This window comes from Epargyreus clarus, unplaced genomic scaffold (assembly GCF_041222505.1).
Source record: "Epargyreus clarus isolate Ecla_fem2 unplaced genomic scaffold, WU_Ecla_fem_2.2 ptg000018l, whole genome shotgun sequence".
In the NCBI taxonomy this organism is placed as follows: Eukaryota; Metazoa; Arthropoda; class Insecta; order Lepidoptera; family Hesperiidae; genus Epargyreus; species Epargyreus clarus.
The window spans coordinates 4,633,605-4,651,418 of NW_027332226.1; the positions used below are offsets into that span (position 1 = coordinate 4,633,605).

At 33.1% G+C, this 17,814-nt stretch overlaps 1 protein-coding gene across 1 annotated transcript in view; it reads right to left on the bottom strand.

The window, feature by feature from the left end:
- Positions 1–432: 432 nt before the first annotated feature.
- The window catches only part of LOC140749420 (progestin and adipoQ receptor family member 3), a 30,452-nt gene continuing 13,070 nt past the window's right edge, over positions 433–17,814 (bottom strand). Inside the window, exons 4-7 of the mRNA XM_073082450.1 lie at positions 12,304–12,456; positions 3,380–3,568; positions 2,900–2,968; positions 433–1,797 (exon numbers count right to left, since the gene is read on the bottom strand). Coding sequence (XP_072938551.1) covers positions 1,633–1,797; positions 2,900–2,968; positions 3,380–3,568; positions 12,304–12,456 — 576 coding nt within the window. The 3' untranslated portion in view covers positions 433–1,632. The remainder of the gene's footprint in view (positions 1,798–2,899; positions 2,969–3,379; positions 3,569–12,303; positions 12,457–17,814) is intronic.

The window sequence follows — 17,814 nt, forward strand, 5'->3', positions numbered from 1 at the left end:
AAAAGTTTTGCCACGTCTCCGTTCTAAAATGACCCTAACATATTTGAAATAATTATTTATTTAGTATGTAAATTACGCAGTATTAGTTGTTTATGCGTAAATTTTCTCTAAAAATGTTTTTATTTGTCAAGAATTCAAAAAAAGAACTTACTAATAAGCCATTTGTGCCTCATTCAATTTCAAGGCGGCGAAGTATCTTTACTAATCTATGCTTTACTATGATTGTGACGAATGTTTTTCTTTCATAATTTCTTGACGTTATTATACTTTATAATAATTAAACGAAAGTATTATGACACTTAAAAGTAATAAACTAGTTTATGACCATTGGACACTTAGTTTCGAATCGACAATCATAAAAACGAGTAAGTACCTAGAAATTAATATAATAACAGGCACTTTATAACTACAAATGTAAAGAAAACACCCAGATGTAAATAAAACGTATATTTTCAGCCTAGGTCAAACCGTATATCCCATATTATTTTTAAAAATACTTATAGTTGCCAACAAATTACAATACGAAACAAAATTACATAAAAATCATGGAAAAGTAAAGAAATCACAGATGATAATTAAATGCTATAATAATATACAATATTAAAAAATATATTATATAACTTATAACTATAATTGTTAAAGGTAACTGCATTGAGCAAAAATAACTACTAATAAATAATGTGAGGTTTAGCCTCACATCCTATAATTTAAAGTCCCTTTATGCATTTATTTAGTGTAAAATAAAAAGGAAAGATGGGGTAAATGCACATAATATTGAAATAAATAAACAGTAAATCAAAAAATACATATTTACAAATAAAACATCATTTACAGACACAATTTTAGTAAATTTGAAAGCATGTCATTGTTTTCTTTGAATCATAATAAAAATACATATTATTTAATTAAAATTGCATTAAAAACTTTCATATACAAATTTCTAACTTTTTTCCATATAAAGATTATACAAATTTTGTCATGTATAATTAATGAGATTCTTCTTTCTATCTAATATTAATATACTATTGAGCACCTCACTTGCTGTGTATTTTCATTATCACCGTTACTCTAATCTACTAAACATAATTGCATTATATCTATAATATAATTTGAGATGGTTTTTCAAATAATTTATGACTTTATGACGAAGAAAAAACACCATTTAATAGGTAGAAATGTTTGGCCGTATGACATATTATGGTCTGAATAAGGAATTAAATACACTCCTAATTTCTTATAAAAATTACAATTTAAAAAAAATCGGGACAAAATGTGATATTTAAAAGAAACAAACTTGTTAATTAATGTACTATACTTTTTCAACTAATGTGCCTTAGAGGAATACTTATAAAAAGGCAGAGAAAATTATGCATTAGGGGTATATTTAATTACTATGTCTATTGACGAACATGGCTTAATAAAAAGTACCATGTGTAGACATACTGAAGGAAATCCAAGAAATTGATGAAAGTAGTAACATAATTAAGACCCTTTATCTTAGCGCTTCATACTAATCACATCAGCGCAAACCCCGCTATTACAGTTAACTAAACCACACAGTTCAATACATCACTATGAACCACTGTTAGACATAAGCTCTCAGTAGACCCAATATAAATAGTCGGTGTTAGTTTAGAAGATCCTCATGTTGTTAGCGCAGCCGTGGTTCATGCGGTACTGCACGTAGATCATGGCGGTGTTGTGCCAGTAGTACAGCGCGCCCAGCACCAGCACGTGCCACCACTGGTGCGAGTGGCCCACGAAGTCCACGCGCCCGGGGAACCAGCGCTCCGGAACCTGGGGATGAATTCATTGGTATTATTAATGTTTTAGTTACATAATATATGCTAAAATTGTGTAATGAAGAAGTAATTGTGGATTTTCTGAAAGATGTGATATATCATATAGAGCCTATAGTGCATTGTGATTTGTAAAAAGAAACCCATAGAATTGAGACACTAATATATTTTAAATAAAGGCCTAGTATGTATGACCTGTCATTATGACTGTTATCAAAATTAACAGTATTTTTATATTGACCTCTCACTTATTATTTATTATCTGTGTTAGTAGGAAACATATGCCAAAGCCATTTTTAATTAGATGCTTTAACGAAATAAGTTGTGCCACTGAACCGCCAACAAACTCAGACCAAGGAACGTAAAATATGTTGCACTGTTGCCATATTTTCAAAGGTTGCTCTGTGGTTTTGAATCATTTCAATCCGACATCATACTTCACAAATATTTTGTTAATCTAGTTTTAAGCTAAATAATTAGAACTCTTAAAGTGATACCAGAATATTCTGATAATTAATCTTTTATATTTCTACAAATAAATAAAACGACGTAACTCATTACAAAACACTTAACTACAAGATCATACAATAATATCATATATCAGGGCTATAAATACGAGTATATCCTGCAATTTTGCTATCTTAAAGAAAATTACCCGACATCATTTAGTGTGACGTGAAACAGTAAATCTTGCACAATAGGTCTATTAAGTATAATATAGGTATTATATAACCTTTGTGGTTTAAAGGTATGAGGCGTAAAGGAATGTTAAGTTGAGCTAAACCACATATTTATGCCTTTTCCATTCATCTGCCCGTCCTTAAAAGTCCAAACACCATGACCGGGTTTAATTTCATGAAAATAAAATTACATTTCAATCTTCTATACGAGTACTGACATGATCTTTGTTTTATTTAAATTTTGAAATAAAACAAAATAATAGTTTCGGATTTCAGGTAGCTTCCATACAAGTCTTTCATCCTACAACTTTCACCTACCTTATGGTATTAACAACTTACTACTAGATTAAGTTCATTAATAAAAAAAAAATACCAAGTTTAAATATTATAATTATTTTGTCCTGGTAGATTTATAGTTACCTTGAATGCGTAGATAGCAAAAGCAGTTCCGCTGATGACATACATCCCTATCACTCTAGGGAAGAACATCTGAAAAATAAACAAACATATTTGTTTGGTAATGGTGTAAATAATATAACATAATATGTTATATTATTTACACATAATATGTTATATTATTTATGACACCATTACCAACGTAATGGCGTAATATCACTTTTCGGATATAAGCTCAACAGGACCTCAAACAAAAAGCAATACACTACCATTCAAAAATATTGACAATAATAAATGACTTAAAGTAGGTATTCAAGACGTAGGACTGTTATAAAAACGATGCCTTAACTTACACTCTAAAAGAACGAAGCGCACATGGAAATTAGATGGTCACCCATCTAACTATCGATCGCACCCGACGTTGCTTAACTTTGTGAGTTGCATATAATCTATTCTCGGCAGTTAACAGTACGATAATTCATTCAAATATCTAACATAACACACCTGAACCATAGGATTTTCGAATCCTCCCATAGTGTAGGTCCAATGCATAGTGGGCAGAACTCCGTACGCCGCCCAGCCGATGAACACGCACATCTTGACGGGGTAGGGCACGCCCAGGCGGGGGATCTGCAGCACCATCGCCACCAGGAATATCAACGTCACCGATATCATGTAGAACGTTTTCAGCTCCTGGAAATTAAATTAAAACATTCTAACTTCAATATAAGTAAACATGAAACTTTCTTGTTTGGGAGATTTAAGTCGCGAATAAGCATGTAGTTTACTGATGGTAAGTGGTACTGCTGCCCATTGATATTTATAATTAATCTCGAATAGGAATATACTCGTAGCTGATAGCGCACATGTGTGTATTGCTATTAGTGGTATTACCACTGTGGTGGTGGCAATACCACGAGTCCAGTAAAAGTGGGTAAAATCTTATGCTCTGATTAAATTATGCAAACAATCTCATATATAGCGTTAAAATAATTATAGTTCTGTGTATAATCTTATATTAAGCTAGTGAATTATTACTTAGTATTTCTTTACTCACTAGCTGACATAGTAATGTGCAGTCTAAATCATTCCCAGGATTGGCGAATAAAGTTGTCAATAAACCCTTGATAGCTTTTAGATTACGTCTCGACATAAGAAGTAAAATACATTCGTTCCCTCAATGATGATTCAACACAACATAACTCAACATAAGAAGTAAATGCTTTCGCATCCTTGATGGATATAAAATAACCCTGAAAGAGGCAGCTCGATATTTGTATATCTATATCTAGAAATATCGAGTGATTCAAAATCGGCCAAGGTGGTGCAGTTTGGAGGACACTGCATGACCCACATTAGACTTATAGGAAGCTAATGGACTGAACCTATTTAATAATCTATTACCAAATAGATATCTACATATATCATTAGCTGTAGTGACGTAGCACGATCGATTTAATGAATAATTAATTATTTCTGTCGTCAATCTTTCCGCGGTAACCTTTACACGTCACTGAATTGTTTCAGCTATTGGTACATTAAGTGCATTTTACATTACATTAATAATTAACATACAATATACGTAAGTGGCAAACTAATATGGAATTACTTGTTAACTAGACAGTGAGCGGAAAACATCTTTCGCAAGGTCTGTAGCAATTACGACGTGATTTATGCTAATTTCACTAACCCAATATAGACATGTTTATACATTGACAATCGGAATTTCGTTTAATAGTAAAACAAAATACAATTCGATAATGTTAAGCAATTGTTTCAATAAAGTTTGTAGTGAAAAAATATAGTACTTATAGAAAACTACTACTAATTTTACTGGCCCTGACCCATCATCAGGTCAACGCCAAAGTATTATTGTATTGTCATCGATGTTCAAAAAATGTACAAATTTTCAAATTAGCTTAATTTTTATAATTGAAGTCGTTGTAAATGATATTATACGAGTAAGAATCGATCTATTGACACATAGCTACGTAGAAATATACACACATATACATCATACTTATAGACGAAGCTACTATAAAGCGTGTAATAATAAAAATGGCATTACTATGCACCTCTTGCTCATTCTATATAAGGTGTGAGGGAGAAAAATATAACCATAACAAAAGCTGATATTTTTTGTTATATTTTATCGAAACAAGTTACATACGTCATACCTAATAACATGTACCGACTACCGTTAAAATGTTATTATGTTTTTTTCCATTTCTTCCGTTAACGGCATCGGTATTATAAAACCAATCGCGATTTACAACAAAGAACTTTTATATTCGACATTAATTTTAAGTTCGTAACTTCATAATTATATAATGAGGAATAAATTGATCAATTTATGCTAATTTATAATTACAATAACATTTGACCTTGTCAGCAATGCAAAATATAATTTATATTAATGATATAGGTACATAGTACGGATTATTATAAGGTAAGGATTAATTTTTAAGCATTAATAGTTTAATAGATATTCAATCATATTGTTATAATATGTATTTCCATCCATGTCTCTACATCGACGGTATAGTCTTTCAAAATATTAGTTTGCTTATAACATAGGCAACTTTTGTTCCTATGTAAAAATTTAAAACTTCGAAAAAAGATATACGAGAAATGATTACAAATAAAACAATTTCAAATTAATTCAACAAGTTTTGTAAACCGTAAACACAAAATGTGTCTCATTAATCATTGTGTCTATAATATGAAGAAGTATAAGAAGAAGGACTACGAGCATATGCAATATGCATATTAGATAACAATCTTCATTGAATTAGATCGTACCTATTGCTAGCTGGTAGAGGAATAATTTCAATTACTCCAGTTAGATATATCTAACTGAAATAACAGATAGTAACTAAAGTAAATCTAACTTCTGTTAGATACAAGTAACTAATTGATCACACTACGTGATGACGTCTGAATTCCTCCGTTTATTCCAATTAGAGGAATCGTCGTGGCTTTGAAGGTCAATGGCGTCTTTGTTTAACGTTTATCAAAAACATCATTATCGATAGGTTTTGATAATAGCACCAGCGATACTATCTAACCACAAATTTAATGTTCCTTATCAATTATCATAGGTACATTTTCAAATCATATCTACTATTTGATGTACAGTACATAAGTATGCTATTATTTCTTTGTAAGTAAGCACAATGTTATTTAGGGTTTTCAAAATATTATTCAAACTACAAATAACCGTCATTGATTTATTACGAATAATAAAACTTAAAAAGTTTCAACAAATTGTACCTAAACAATTAAGATTTTGAATTAAAAAAAGCGGATAAATGTACACAGTAACCTAAACAAACCATAAAAACATTTATAACGCAACGTTACTTGTTTTAAAAATGGTAGGTACAATGACATTTTATACTAGACACGTTATACGCCCACTAACTTAAGAGAAAACTTGAGCGAAACTGCTTTGATAGCACACATGCACGTTTTTTAATTTACTTACCTTTAACTACATAGACAAATGTTCTATAAGGGACAGAGATATTAGAACAATGTGATAAAAAAAGACAACTAGTGTTTGACCTTGCGTTTAAGTGTACGCAAACGTAAATATTGACCATGGAATATAGTGACCAATGATTACTTCAGTCAAAACGGGACATCGATTTTTTTATGTCAAATACTTTTTACTTGAAAAAATATAGTTAAAAATAATAAAAAACACGCTTTTATGATAAAATTATCTAAAAAGTAGAAAATAATTTTCAATATAGGTATCATTTAAGGAACAGTAAATAGTATAATTGTGCAAAAAATGTGGGGCGCTTTATGAAAACTGATAAATGGAGCACCCCATGTTTTTTTTCACAATTATACTATTTACTGTTACTTAATTGACAATGGCAACGGTTCATTTCGGAGACAACGGCACGAAGCATCGAAAAAAGGGACTGTCCCGTAAAAACGGGACGTATGGTGGCTTTCCCATTGATCTGCATGCTTGTCAAAGACAAAGAAATAATGGAACAGAAGGTAAAAAATGTCCAAAACTGTCGATAATAGTTTTAGTATGTCGTTTACGTAGAAATGTTAAGTACAGTTTAACTAAATAAATTATTATTATATAAAAATATAATTTGAAAGAATGTGTCTATACAGATGTATCGACTGGTTTAAAATATATGATTTAAAAATTGTTTATATTTATTATCATAGATTAGTAAATATTACTCACTCCTAACAAGAAAATGTACCCAGTTTTGAGAATTGAAATAGTTGCGTAAAAAGTTTTCCCACGTCTCCGTGCTAATATGTCTCTAAAATATTTGAAATAATTATTTATTTATTATGTAAATTACGCAGTATTAGTTATTTATTCGTAAATTTTCTCTAAAAATGTTTTTATTTGTCAAGAATTCAAAAAAGGACTTACTATTAAGCCGTTTGTGGCTTATTTCAATTTCAAGGCGGCGAAGTATCTTTACTAATCTATGTTTATTATTATCAGTTTTATTTTACACACGACCATTAATTGCAAAGTTGTGTAAATTTTATAAATGTACTAGCTGACCCAGCAAACATTGTGTTGCCATATAAATAAAAAAAATGTTAAGGGTGAACAACCCTTATCACTTAAGAGATATGAGAAATAGATAGTGGCCAATTCTCAGACTTACTGAATATGCGTATAAATTTTGGTGAAAATCAGTAAAGCCGTTTCGCAGGTGTAGGTACAGAGTAACTAACATTGTGACATGAGAATTTTATATATAAGATTCTAATTTTACCGTGTTTTTTTTAGGATTAATTTCTGGCTATACAAAGATTGTTTATTAAATTATGTTTAGGTTAAGGAAGAAATACGACCTTAATGATTGAAATATTTATTCAATTAAAGAAATTTTAAAATACCGTATACTATCCTATATAAATTTTATGGTAATATTTTTTATTATTTACCACAGGTATCGAAGGAAATTTAAACATTAGGATACAGAATTTCCCATATATCGATTTTATTTATATTAAAATAAACCATAAAATGTTATATTTTGACTAAAAACACACTAATATAAAAATTAAGCAGTGGGATCTTAAACTATAACATACGACATATGAACATCGTCAGATTCAATAAAATGTCACTTCTGTTCTGTTGATCTATGACCATGCATTTTGCGTCTTTATCACTTTCATTGACAAAAACATACTTTGTCTCTTTCTGGTTACTCACGTAATCATGGCGGATCGAACACGAAAAATAAACAAAATTTAATAATTTCTCTTCATTTACGTGTGATAGGTGATTCCATGAAGTTTGTTTCTATTTCGAGCATAATTTTTGCATTTACGCATTGCACAAGAAGGCATTTTGAGGCTTTAAATTCAAAATAATGACGTTTAACGTGTTCAGTAACATTCGTGTGTATTACTACGCCGCGCGAGAGCGACTGGACTTGGCTGGAGTCGTTTTACACCACTTGCCGTATTTTGTATGTTTCAAGTTTTGCCCGCTTGTGGCGGATCTTTAGTTATAGATCAATGGGTAGGTATAATTATTTTTTGATCTCAACTGCGATTGTTTCTTGCCGCTTATAATAATAAGATAAGCAACACCTTTCTTTAGTTATATTTTGCACAAAACAAATTTAATCGTTGTGTATAAGCCGCCTAGGATGCACAGCATCAGTGAAAGTGGCCTGTGTGCTTTCTCCAACAGCCTCAAAACCAAAGAATACTAACTATAATTTTACGTGTACATAAATATAGACATTTTAGAAATAACTTGTTAGAAATTTAGTTAAAATTGCAGTGAAATAGATATGCTTATTATAAGCGGAACAAACAGCTACAAATGAACACGTCCATAATTATTTTAACTAGGTTATGCATTCGGCTCCGTCTGCTCGCACCGCCGAGCAAGCTTTCCAAGCCAGAACGTAATATATTTATATACACAACAACATAAATTCAGTCAAGCCATTTCGTAGATTAACCATGGCAAACAAAAAGACAAATACTGTTATCACGTAACAATCGTAACGACAAAAACTTATCAGAGACGTTTAGGTTGTTTAAAAATCGACAGTTGGTCAGTAACCATAAAAAATATCTCGAATAATTCGCACTAGAACACCATGGTAGAAAGCTCACTACCTCCAAATGGTGAAAAACACTTGACCAGTAGAGACACTAATGTTTCTCAGGTAGTATAAATGAGTAATTTGCAATAATCATTACCTACACATGACGCCTTTCACTTGAGATGCTAAAGCAATATGTACATAGTACATACCTACTAGTCTACTTTTACGTGCCTATTAAGTACATGTCTGTTATTTCTTTCAATTTCACACCACAAGCCACAAACTTTCTGCTTCACGGCGAATGTATGATTTTCTTTTATGAAATTCAAGAAAAAGATTAGCAAGCAGTCCATCTGATGGTAAATGGTCAATGACGCGCATGAAGATCTATAATCTACCGCAAAATTATTACAATATAATTAGTTGATAAGGGCGATAACACAAACCCACGTAAGGCACCGTAGATATCTACGGCATGATGTAAAAACGTACTATGGTATTTAAAGCGCGCGCCGTGGAATTTCACGCCATGGCATGTCATGACACGGATTCGTGTTCTCGAAATCTACGTTGGACGTCATATTCAATTAAATCGGTTGTTTATATCTATCTTATATATAAAATTCTCGTGTCACGATGTTACTTACAGTACTCCTCCGAAACGGCTTTACCGATTTTCACCAAATTTTATATGCATATTCAGTAGGCTACTATCTATTTTTCATACCCCTAAGTGATAAGGGTTGTTCACCCTTAACATTTTTTTATTTATATGGCAACACAACGTTTGCCGCGTCAGCTAGTGGTAAAATATTTAAAGAATCCGTAATTCTTTTCTTTTTCAATTATTATTCGACTTCAACGCCTACAATAAATTGTCACCACCTACAGTGTTATATTGGTATTCTGTGGCCAACCGTTCATAAAACCAATTCCCAAGGTTCTGATTAAAAATTCATCGAAGCGCGTACAACTCTTCTGGAGGGGCTTGTGTCGAAAATGATATGTCATGTTAAGCAACACCGATCGCCGTTGGTCACTTCAGGGCTATGGCCAACAGTAAATTTCTACAAGCATTCCCTTGCTTCGTTAAACACCTGTGTTGTTACTTTTTTTTTGTTAACGTGGGGGAAACCTTCAAAAGGTACCCGATGCCGTGGGAGCGACAGGGTTATGTGGGACTCTTACCGCACCAAACCCCAAGGTGGCCGTCCTCGGCGCTGCGTAGAGGACTCCGGGATCTCCAAAGAAACGCGACCGGAGGCCTCTCAGCGCACTGCCCCGTCGGGCTCCGCCCAGGTGAATTTGTATCACCACACCGTCTGGTGTATACGACGGAATGCGACAACACATACCGCCGTCCTTCCCGGGGTCGCTAGCCGGGAGGTTCGAGCTCCCACACTTGCCGTCCGCAACCCCGAAAGCCCCTTTTAGTCGCCTCTTACGTCAGGCAGGGGATACCGTAGCCCTATTCTGGTCCCGGAACTACAGGGACAAGTGACAAGGGGACAAGTGTTATTACCTAGCAACACTTCAAGACAAAACGGTCGCCGTATCAGTTTGACGCCAAAGTTCCGGGTTCCATCCCCGATCATACATATAAACGGTGAATTTACAGTTTAGAACTTTTTGTTTTAATCTAGGTGTTTGTACTGCATATGCCTTAGTACCTACATCTTAGTGTGTACTCATTATACATACGACACAAAAATACCTTATACATGTAGGTATAAGCCTACGTCACTTATTTATAAACAACTACCAAATTTTAAGACACTGTCAATCCGGTTCGAATAGATGGCTCTATCCATAAATATATCTAGAGTATAGCTCAAACGCTACTTATTAAACGTATCCGGTATATAAGAATACGCCAATTTGTATGGCAATAGGTAGTAACATTCTTCAGTTATATTTTTTCTGTTTATTGTATTGTAATAGGTATTTTAAACGAGATTTATTTATTAAAATTAAGGATTAAGCATGACCTTGACGAAAACTGTTTAAAAGTTCCATTACCCTCGTTACATATTTAATATGCGTCAGTTCTTAAACATATACATTATTTTATTTGTGTATCAATATCATTATTTAATTATAATCCGTGAATAAAATAATGTAACATAATGTACAATTGTACATGCTTATTGCTTATTTAGTAGATAGTGAAAATGACGTTCTGACAGGCGGTAGAACCCTTTTTAGCGTTTTTGCGTTTTAGTAGAAAGATGTGGATGCCGGCTGAGTTACATATGAGATGACCATCTTAGTCCTTAGGAGAGGCAACACATCTGGGATTGGCTTCAGGTAAAACCCCTGTCCTATATGGAATTAGTTAAATATATCCATACGGGGTAGTCGTTGCTTCTGTTAGGTAGACAGCATGCTGTACGAGCATACTTTATTTTTTTAAAAAGGTGCCGATGTGATATCGTAAACCAAGGCACATTATTTCAAAGTAAACCATAAAAGTAATAACACGCATAATCGAACGATAAGATCTTTACGTAAAGCTATTGAAATTCCTCTCTTAAAACAACTTTTGCATCGGCAGTAGGTGTCATATTATATTCGAATTTCGATGAATTAATAAATAATTGACGTAAAAATAAATTCGAGTTTTATTTTTATAAATACATTACATTCGTACTCAAAATAACATCTGCCATTAATTCCAAACAGGGTTGGAGTTTTACCCGAAGTGAACGTTTGCTGAAACCTTATGAAATAAAACACCAAAATCAAAAGTTAATAAACCGTGGCATTTTTTGCATCAGAATGCGAAAACCATACCGTGAGCAGGAAGTAGCTCTTATCTAGGTTGTAAACCTTACATAATACTGCAATTAAATCGACAACGAGCATAACGCCAAGAGAACCATGTAGGTACGTTTGCTATTAGAGTGACACACTTCTTTTAACAAGATGGGTACAATAAAGTGTATGCTAGACGTGGTAGACGTACTACAGACTATATTTATGTGATTTGCAACAGTGATGATAAATTATTTGAAATCAAGACAATCAATATATAATTATTTTGATTTCAAATTATATTGCGCGCTGTTTCCAAACAGGACATACCTCTGTACCTATATCAAAAACGTGTAGTACTCGTTCTGAAATCAACTAGAGAACGTGCGGTACATCCTCTGGGCACAACGTGAAGTCAATGAACATGGACATTACTACACCTACATGATTACACAAAAACGCGTAGTACACACCGGATGTATATATCGCGAGTGGCAACAATTACATCCTATCGTACTATCAAGAACATGTTCGTCGTCCTCCAATCGAAGAACACCAGAAGTACAAGCGGAGATTTATGGAAGTAACGTTTAGAACACTTACATGATTGCACCAGAACGCGTAGTACACGCCGGAGGTGTATATCGCGAGCAGTGACAGCGCTATCCCGAACAAGTCGTACATTAGGAACGTGTTGTAGTCGTTCTCCGATCGACAGGAGAACGTGTGGTACAGCGCTGAGAGAGCCATGCAGATCTGAAAAAAATAATGTTTGTATAATTATTGACTTGGTTTAAGAGTAGCCTAACTTTAGAATCATGATACATGCTTCTAAAGTAAAACCATCCTAAAACGGGGCGTGTTCAACTCCGTGATTGTTATAGATCTTAATTGACTTATAAAGTTAAGCAATGTTGAGCACGATCCGGAGATGGATGGATCCCCAATAGTGGCTTAACTTAATGCGCACTTACGTGCTTTAGAGGACATGTTATGTATGGTTGTACACCAGTCGTTAAATATTAAACCCACATCTTGTTCCCGTAATCCGCATTGCAGCAACGAGATAGAGATGCAAGTAACGCCTCGAATAAATTTGAATAATTTGGAAAATATACACTTCAAACTTACGCAGCTATAGCCTAGTAGTTAAGAAACGCGGCCTCTCGATCGAGGGGTCCGAGGTTCAAGTCCCAGGCACGCACCTCTGATTTTCAAAATTATGTGCGTATTAGAACTTAATTATGACTTGCTTAAACGGTGAAGGAAAACATCGTGAGGAAACCTGCATACCTGATATATTTATAAAAAAAAATCTCAAAGGTATGTGAAGTCTACCAATACGCACTTGGCCAGCGCGGTGGACTATGGCCTAATCCTTCTCATTCTGAGAGGAGACCCGTGCCCAGCTGTGGGACAGTAACGAGTTGATGATGATGATACACTTCAAAATGTGAGAAGTACTTATGTGGAATACATAATAATATGTTTTATATATTTATTATTTCGAAATTGCAAAATAGATATATTGTTGTTTTATGAATGTGATGAATTTTTTCTGCAGGCGATAATAATTCAATAAAGTTCCTGTTACATATTTATAGATATAAGAGTATTTTGTTTGAATACCAAAACAACTTTTAGCAGAAACCTTGAAGAGTTAAAAATGAATATCCAGAAAATGCAACATTTAAAATCCGGTTGTATAATTAATTACATTGCGTTTACGTGCGAACTTGCTAGAGACAACATAACATTAAGTTAACAATTTAAATGTAACAAGATTTTCTCACGTAATAATTACACATAAAATGTTTACCTACAATAAGGAGTATATAAATGTACCTAATGTATTAACGTTATTAAATAATAATTAATTAATGTGTAATGAGAAAATTAAATGTAAATTCATTTTCACTTGTATTAATTACACAAAAAATTATGAACCTTCAATTACCGTTATAATTAAATTAATGAGCTAACCCCTGTAATTAATATTAAATCTGTCTGTTTTTTGTAGTACAAAGATCGACACTTAAATGTCTCCATTACCACATCCTTCAAACCAGAACAGCAGCGCTTAACACTGTTGTATCAGGCTGAAATAGATGTGGAGTTGGTTCCTCCGAAGTAGAACCACTCAGGGTTCTACCACCTTCAAAAATGATTATAAATGGTTTCTGTAGACTATGAACAAATGGTATGACCTTAATTGAGATAAGAGGAGGCTATGGATAATTTTATTTATTATGTATGTGTAGTATCGATATAAAAAAATAAGAAGGTTCTAAGTCCTGCCCGAGGCCCTGTAAAAGATTACGAATTTATTAAAGATACTATCAGTCCGATAAAAAGTGATATTAATTTTCATATAATTATGATTTTTTTCCTTAACGTCATTAAATAGCCATCAAGGTAGGAGTATTAATAACAATCATTAAATTATTCACTGGGCTGTAATGGACCTAATAATAAAATGATGTATTTTGTTATAAATTGCTATTTTCTACTCGTAGCTTATGGAACTAGTTAATAATTGATCTGCCACCCTTTTTTGCGCGAGGTAGGTATTGACATGGCATGCTTCCACCAGTTTCTCTGTTGTCCACATGACAACACCTGGGTACAGCTTAAATTTCTTATATTCAATTTAATTATACTTATATTCTTCTCTTGAGTTCTATATAAGTTGGAACCCATCATAGTCGCAATGGCCCACAAGTCATATTGGAGCAGAACATGGGATTTCCAAGTATCGTGTACTTCGTGTTAAAAATGTTATTGCGCAGCCACTTGGCACAATTATGTTTGCAATGTAGTGTCTTATCTTACATACATCAACCAGAACATAGCAAAAATATATTACTGCTATAGTTAAAAATAAGTTTGGCAGATACTCGTATGCCGTCGTAGAAAAAGATAAGTTCTACCTTTAAAGTGTTATAGTCACGTTACGTATTACTTCCCACCATCTAAGTGCTTGTTCAAAATTACTCGCTGTAATCGAAATTTGAATTGCTAATGCATGTCATATTTTTTTCAAGAGAGCTCTTGAACTATAAACCAAGTAAGGTAGGTAAGTAGTTAACTAAAATGCGCTTAATATTCAATTGTTTGGTCTTGTTATACTTAATAGAGACCCTAAATAATTTTTACTCGTATTTACAATCATTTTACAAAAGTATATTTTATAAAATACAATAAGTATATTTAGTATAGTACATTTTGAGCTATTTGAACGTTGAACATAGTACTTAAACTTACTTTGTGAAGAACCTCTAATAATTAATCTAATAGCGAAATCTTGTCTCTCCACACAGTCTCGAAGATCAAAAGCAGACAGGACAAAACGATATTTATTTATTATGAGATCTACGCATTATATAATGTATAAACAATAAAGCTGATATTATTACTATATTATTTTAGTCAGCCAACAAAAAGGTGTTTCAGACCCTAATCCTTTTTTTTCACATTTATTAAAGATATAGGATCTAGGTCTAAGATAGACCTCAATAAAATGTAGCGTACACAGGCACTTGTAGCCCACAAAGAAGTTTAAATGTGGCAGGTGTTACACACCTTCGTAAAAGACATCAATATTATAATGCTACTGGAGCTTTACCTACGCAAAGACCAGTTTATCATAAAGTTCACGTAACTTAAAAAAAATCCTTGCAGAACCTACATGCCTGCAAGCAATGAGGTATTATATCATTCCACGTCAAGAACATCGTATGATGACTTCCGAGTTGGGGCCAATGACAGTGAAAGTTCAGCTCAGCAGAGTCCGATTGACAAAGTACGCCATAAGATGTTAATAAAATGTGTTAAACATTGGATGTAATATTTCCATTGTGCTGCGTTTTGAAATCTTCTTTTCAGCTTTGTTCCGTTAGAATAAAAATATTTTCGCTTGCTTTACATCGGATGTAGCATACAAGGGATTGAAAGACACCTAGATTAGGTACGTTACAAATTTGTTATTTTTTGCTACGAAAACTTCAAAGATTGACGACTATTATTATAACGGTTCTATGGTTTTATACAATGCATGCACTGTAATGAAGCGGCCAAGAGAATATTACAAAAAGTGCCTTCAATTATAATTACTATTATGGATTCGTGAATACCGGAAGGATGTAAAGTCATTAAGTGTTTATTAACCTCCGTGCCGTGCCGTATTTATGTTTTAAGAAAACAAATAGGTATATTTGAGAGCTATTAAGTCTGATAAAAATTAGTGCAAATAATGATTTTGAACGTGTAAACACCATGGTTATTGGTTATATTGGTCACATCATCAGTAAACATGTAAACAGAAACACAGGCCTCGTCTGAGAAGGTATGGAGATTAAGGTATATTTTAAAAATGCAACAATAAATTAAGCTGCGATTGAAACTTTTAATTCCCTGATATAATATATGTATGTTTAACAAATTGCCAAATTATTTTACTTTTAAAAAGTCGTAAACATAGTCGTAACCTAGGCCACGATTAGACGACAAGAAATAAAAGTAGAAACAACTGCTAATGAATATATCTACAGCATTCATTGTTCAACTAACTTTCTGTGTGTACTTAAAATTAACTAGCCGTCAGCCAATATTGTTATTTTACATTTTTTCGCTACAAGCAAAATACTTTCACTAAAATTGCGGGAGAGAATCGGGTCGAACATCTGAGGCGTCGACTTTCGAGTCGACTCGGCCGATGGTGTCTGCATTTCGTAATGGTCAGTGACGTAGGTATACATTACGTCGCTGGCCACACCATGACTTGACGAAATGTAACAAGTGAATAGCTATTCTCATTATCAAGTAGTAGTCCCAGTGACATTAGCCACTACCAGCTTCTTAAGGACATCGGTCCAACAAGCGGGAAGGGCGTCCTGATTACGTATTATGCTGATTTATGGTCTCCATTCAAGAACGGGTCTGCTCGATCGGCCATCGATTCTACGATATACCTACCTACATACTTATGTGACCTGCCTATTGTTTGTACTGCTTGTCAATTCTTATTATGGTATATTTCTTTAAATGGACGGTTAATTCTTAGCCACTTTATCAACATCTATCTTTCTGTTTCACTATGCAACGACTCTAATTTTAGAATAACTAAGTTAAGGCCTAAATCCATCAAGTAACTGATAACTTTGGGAACTTTTACTTTTTAAGACGAGACGAGATCGCACACGCAGTTTTACTTGCGAGTGCGACCGCTTTTAACAATTTTTAGGCCGTAATATCAGACACCTTTGAAATAGAAACGAATCTTTCACTGCTTATAAAATCTACTTCATTGTAGTATATACCTACAAATGGCATTATGAGCTACATTTCTTACATTAAGAAATCTCGGACGGACACTAACAATGACATTTTATACTAGACACGTTATACGCCCACTAACTTAAGAGAAAACTTGAGCGAAACTGCTTTGATAGCACACATGCACGTTTTTTAATTTACTCACCTTTAACTACATAGACAAATGTTCTATAAGGGACAGAGCTATTAGAACAATGTGATAAAAAAAGACAACTAGTGTTTGACCTTGCGTTTCAAGTGTACGCAAACGTAAATATTGACCATGGAATATAGTGACCAATGATTACTTCAGTCAAAACGGGACATCGATTTTTTTATGTCAAATACTTTTTACTTGAAAAAATATAGTTAAAAATAATAAAAAACACGCTTTTATGATCAAATTAACTAAAAAGTAGAAAATAATTTTCAATATAAGTATCATTTAAGGAACAGTAAATAGTATAATTGTCGGCGACTAATGAATGATATTTAATTAATAATTGTAATTAACTTGTTTTTATGTCTGTCTAAATATGTTTTATGAGTTAAATAAGAAAAATACATTACGTAAGTTTTAAGTTTAGGGATAAGACACGGTAGATGGCGCTATCGGTCGCATTTGTAGTATTTTATTAGAGTTTTTACGTATTTTTATGAAAACAGTATTTAAGGTTAGGTTTTTGAGTTTTATACATGTTTTATATTTCTAAAGTTTATGTTATCTCCTAGAATATGTTTCTAGCTTCATATTGATGTAAGAATAATAAGAATCAATTATGATAATTTCGAGATAATTAG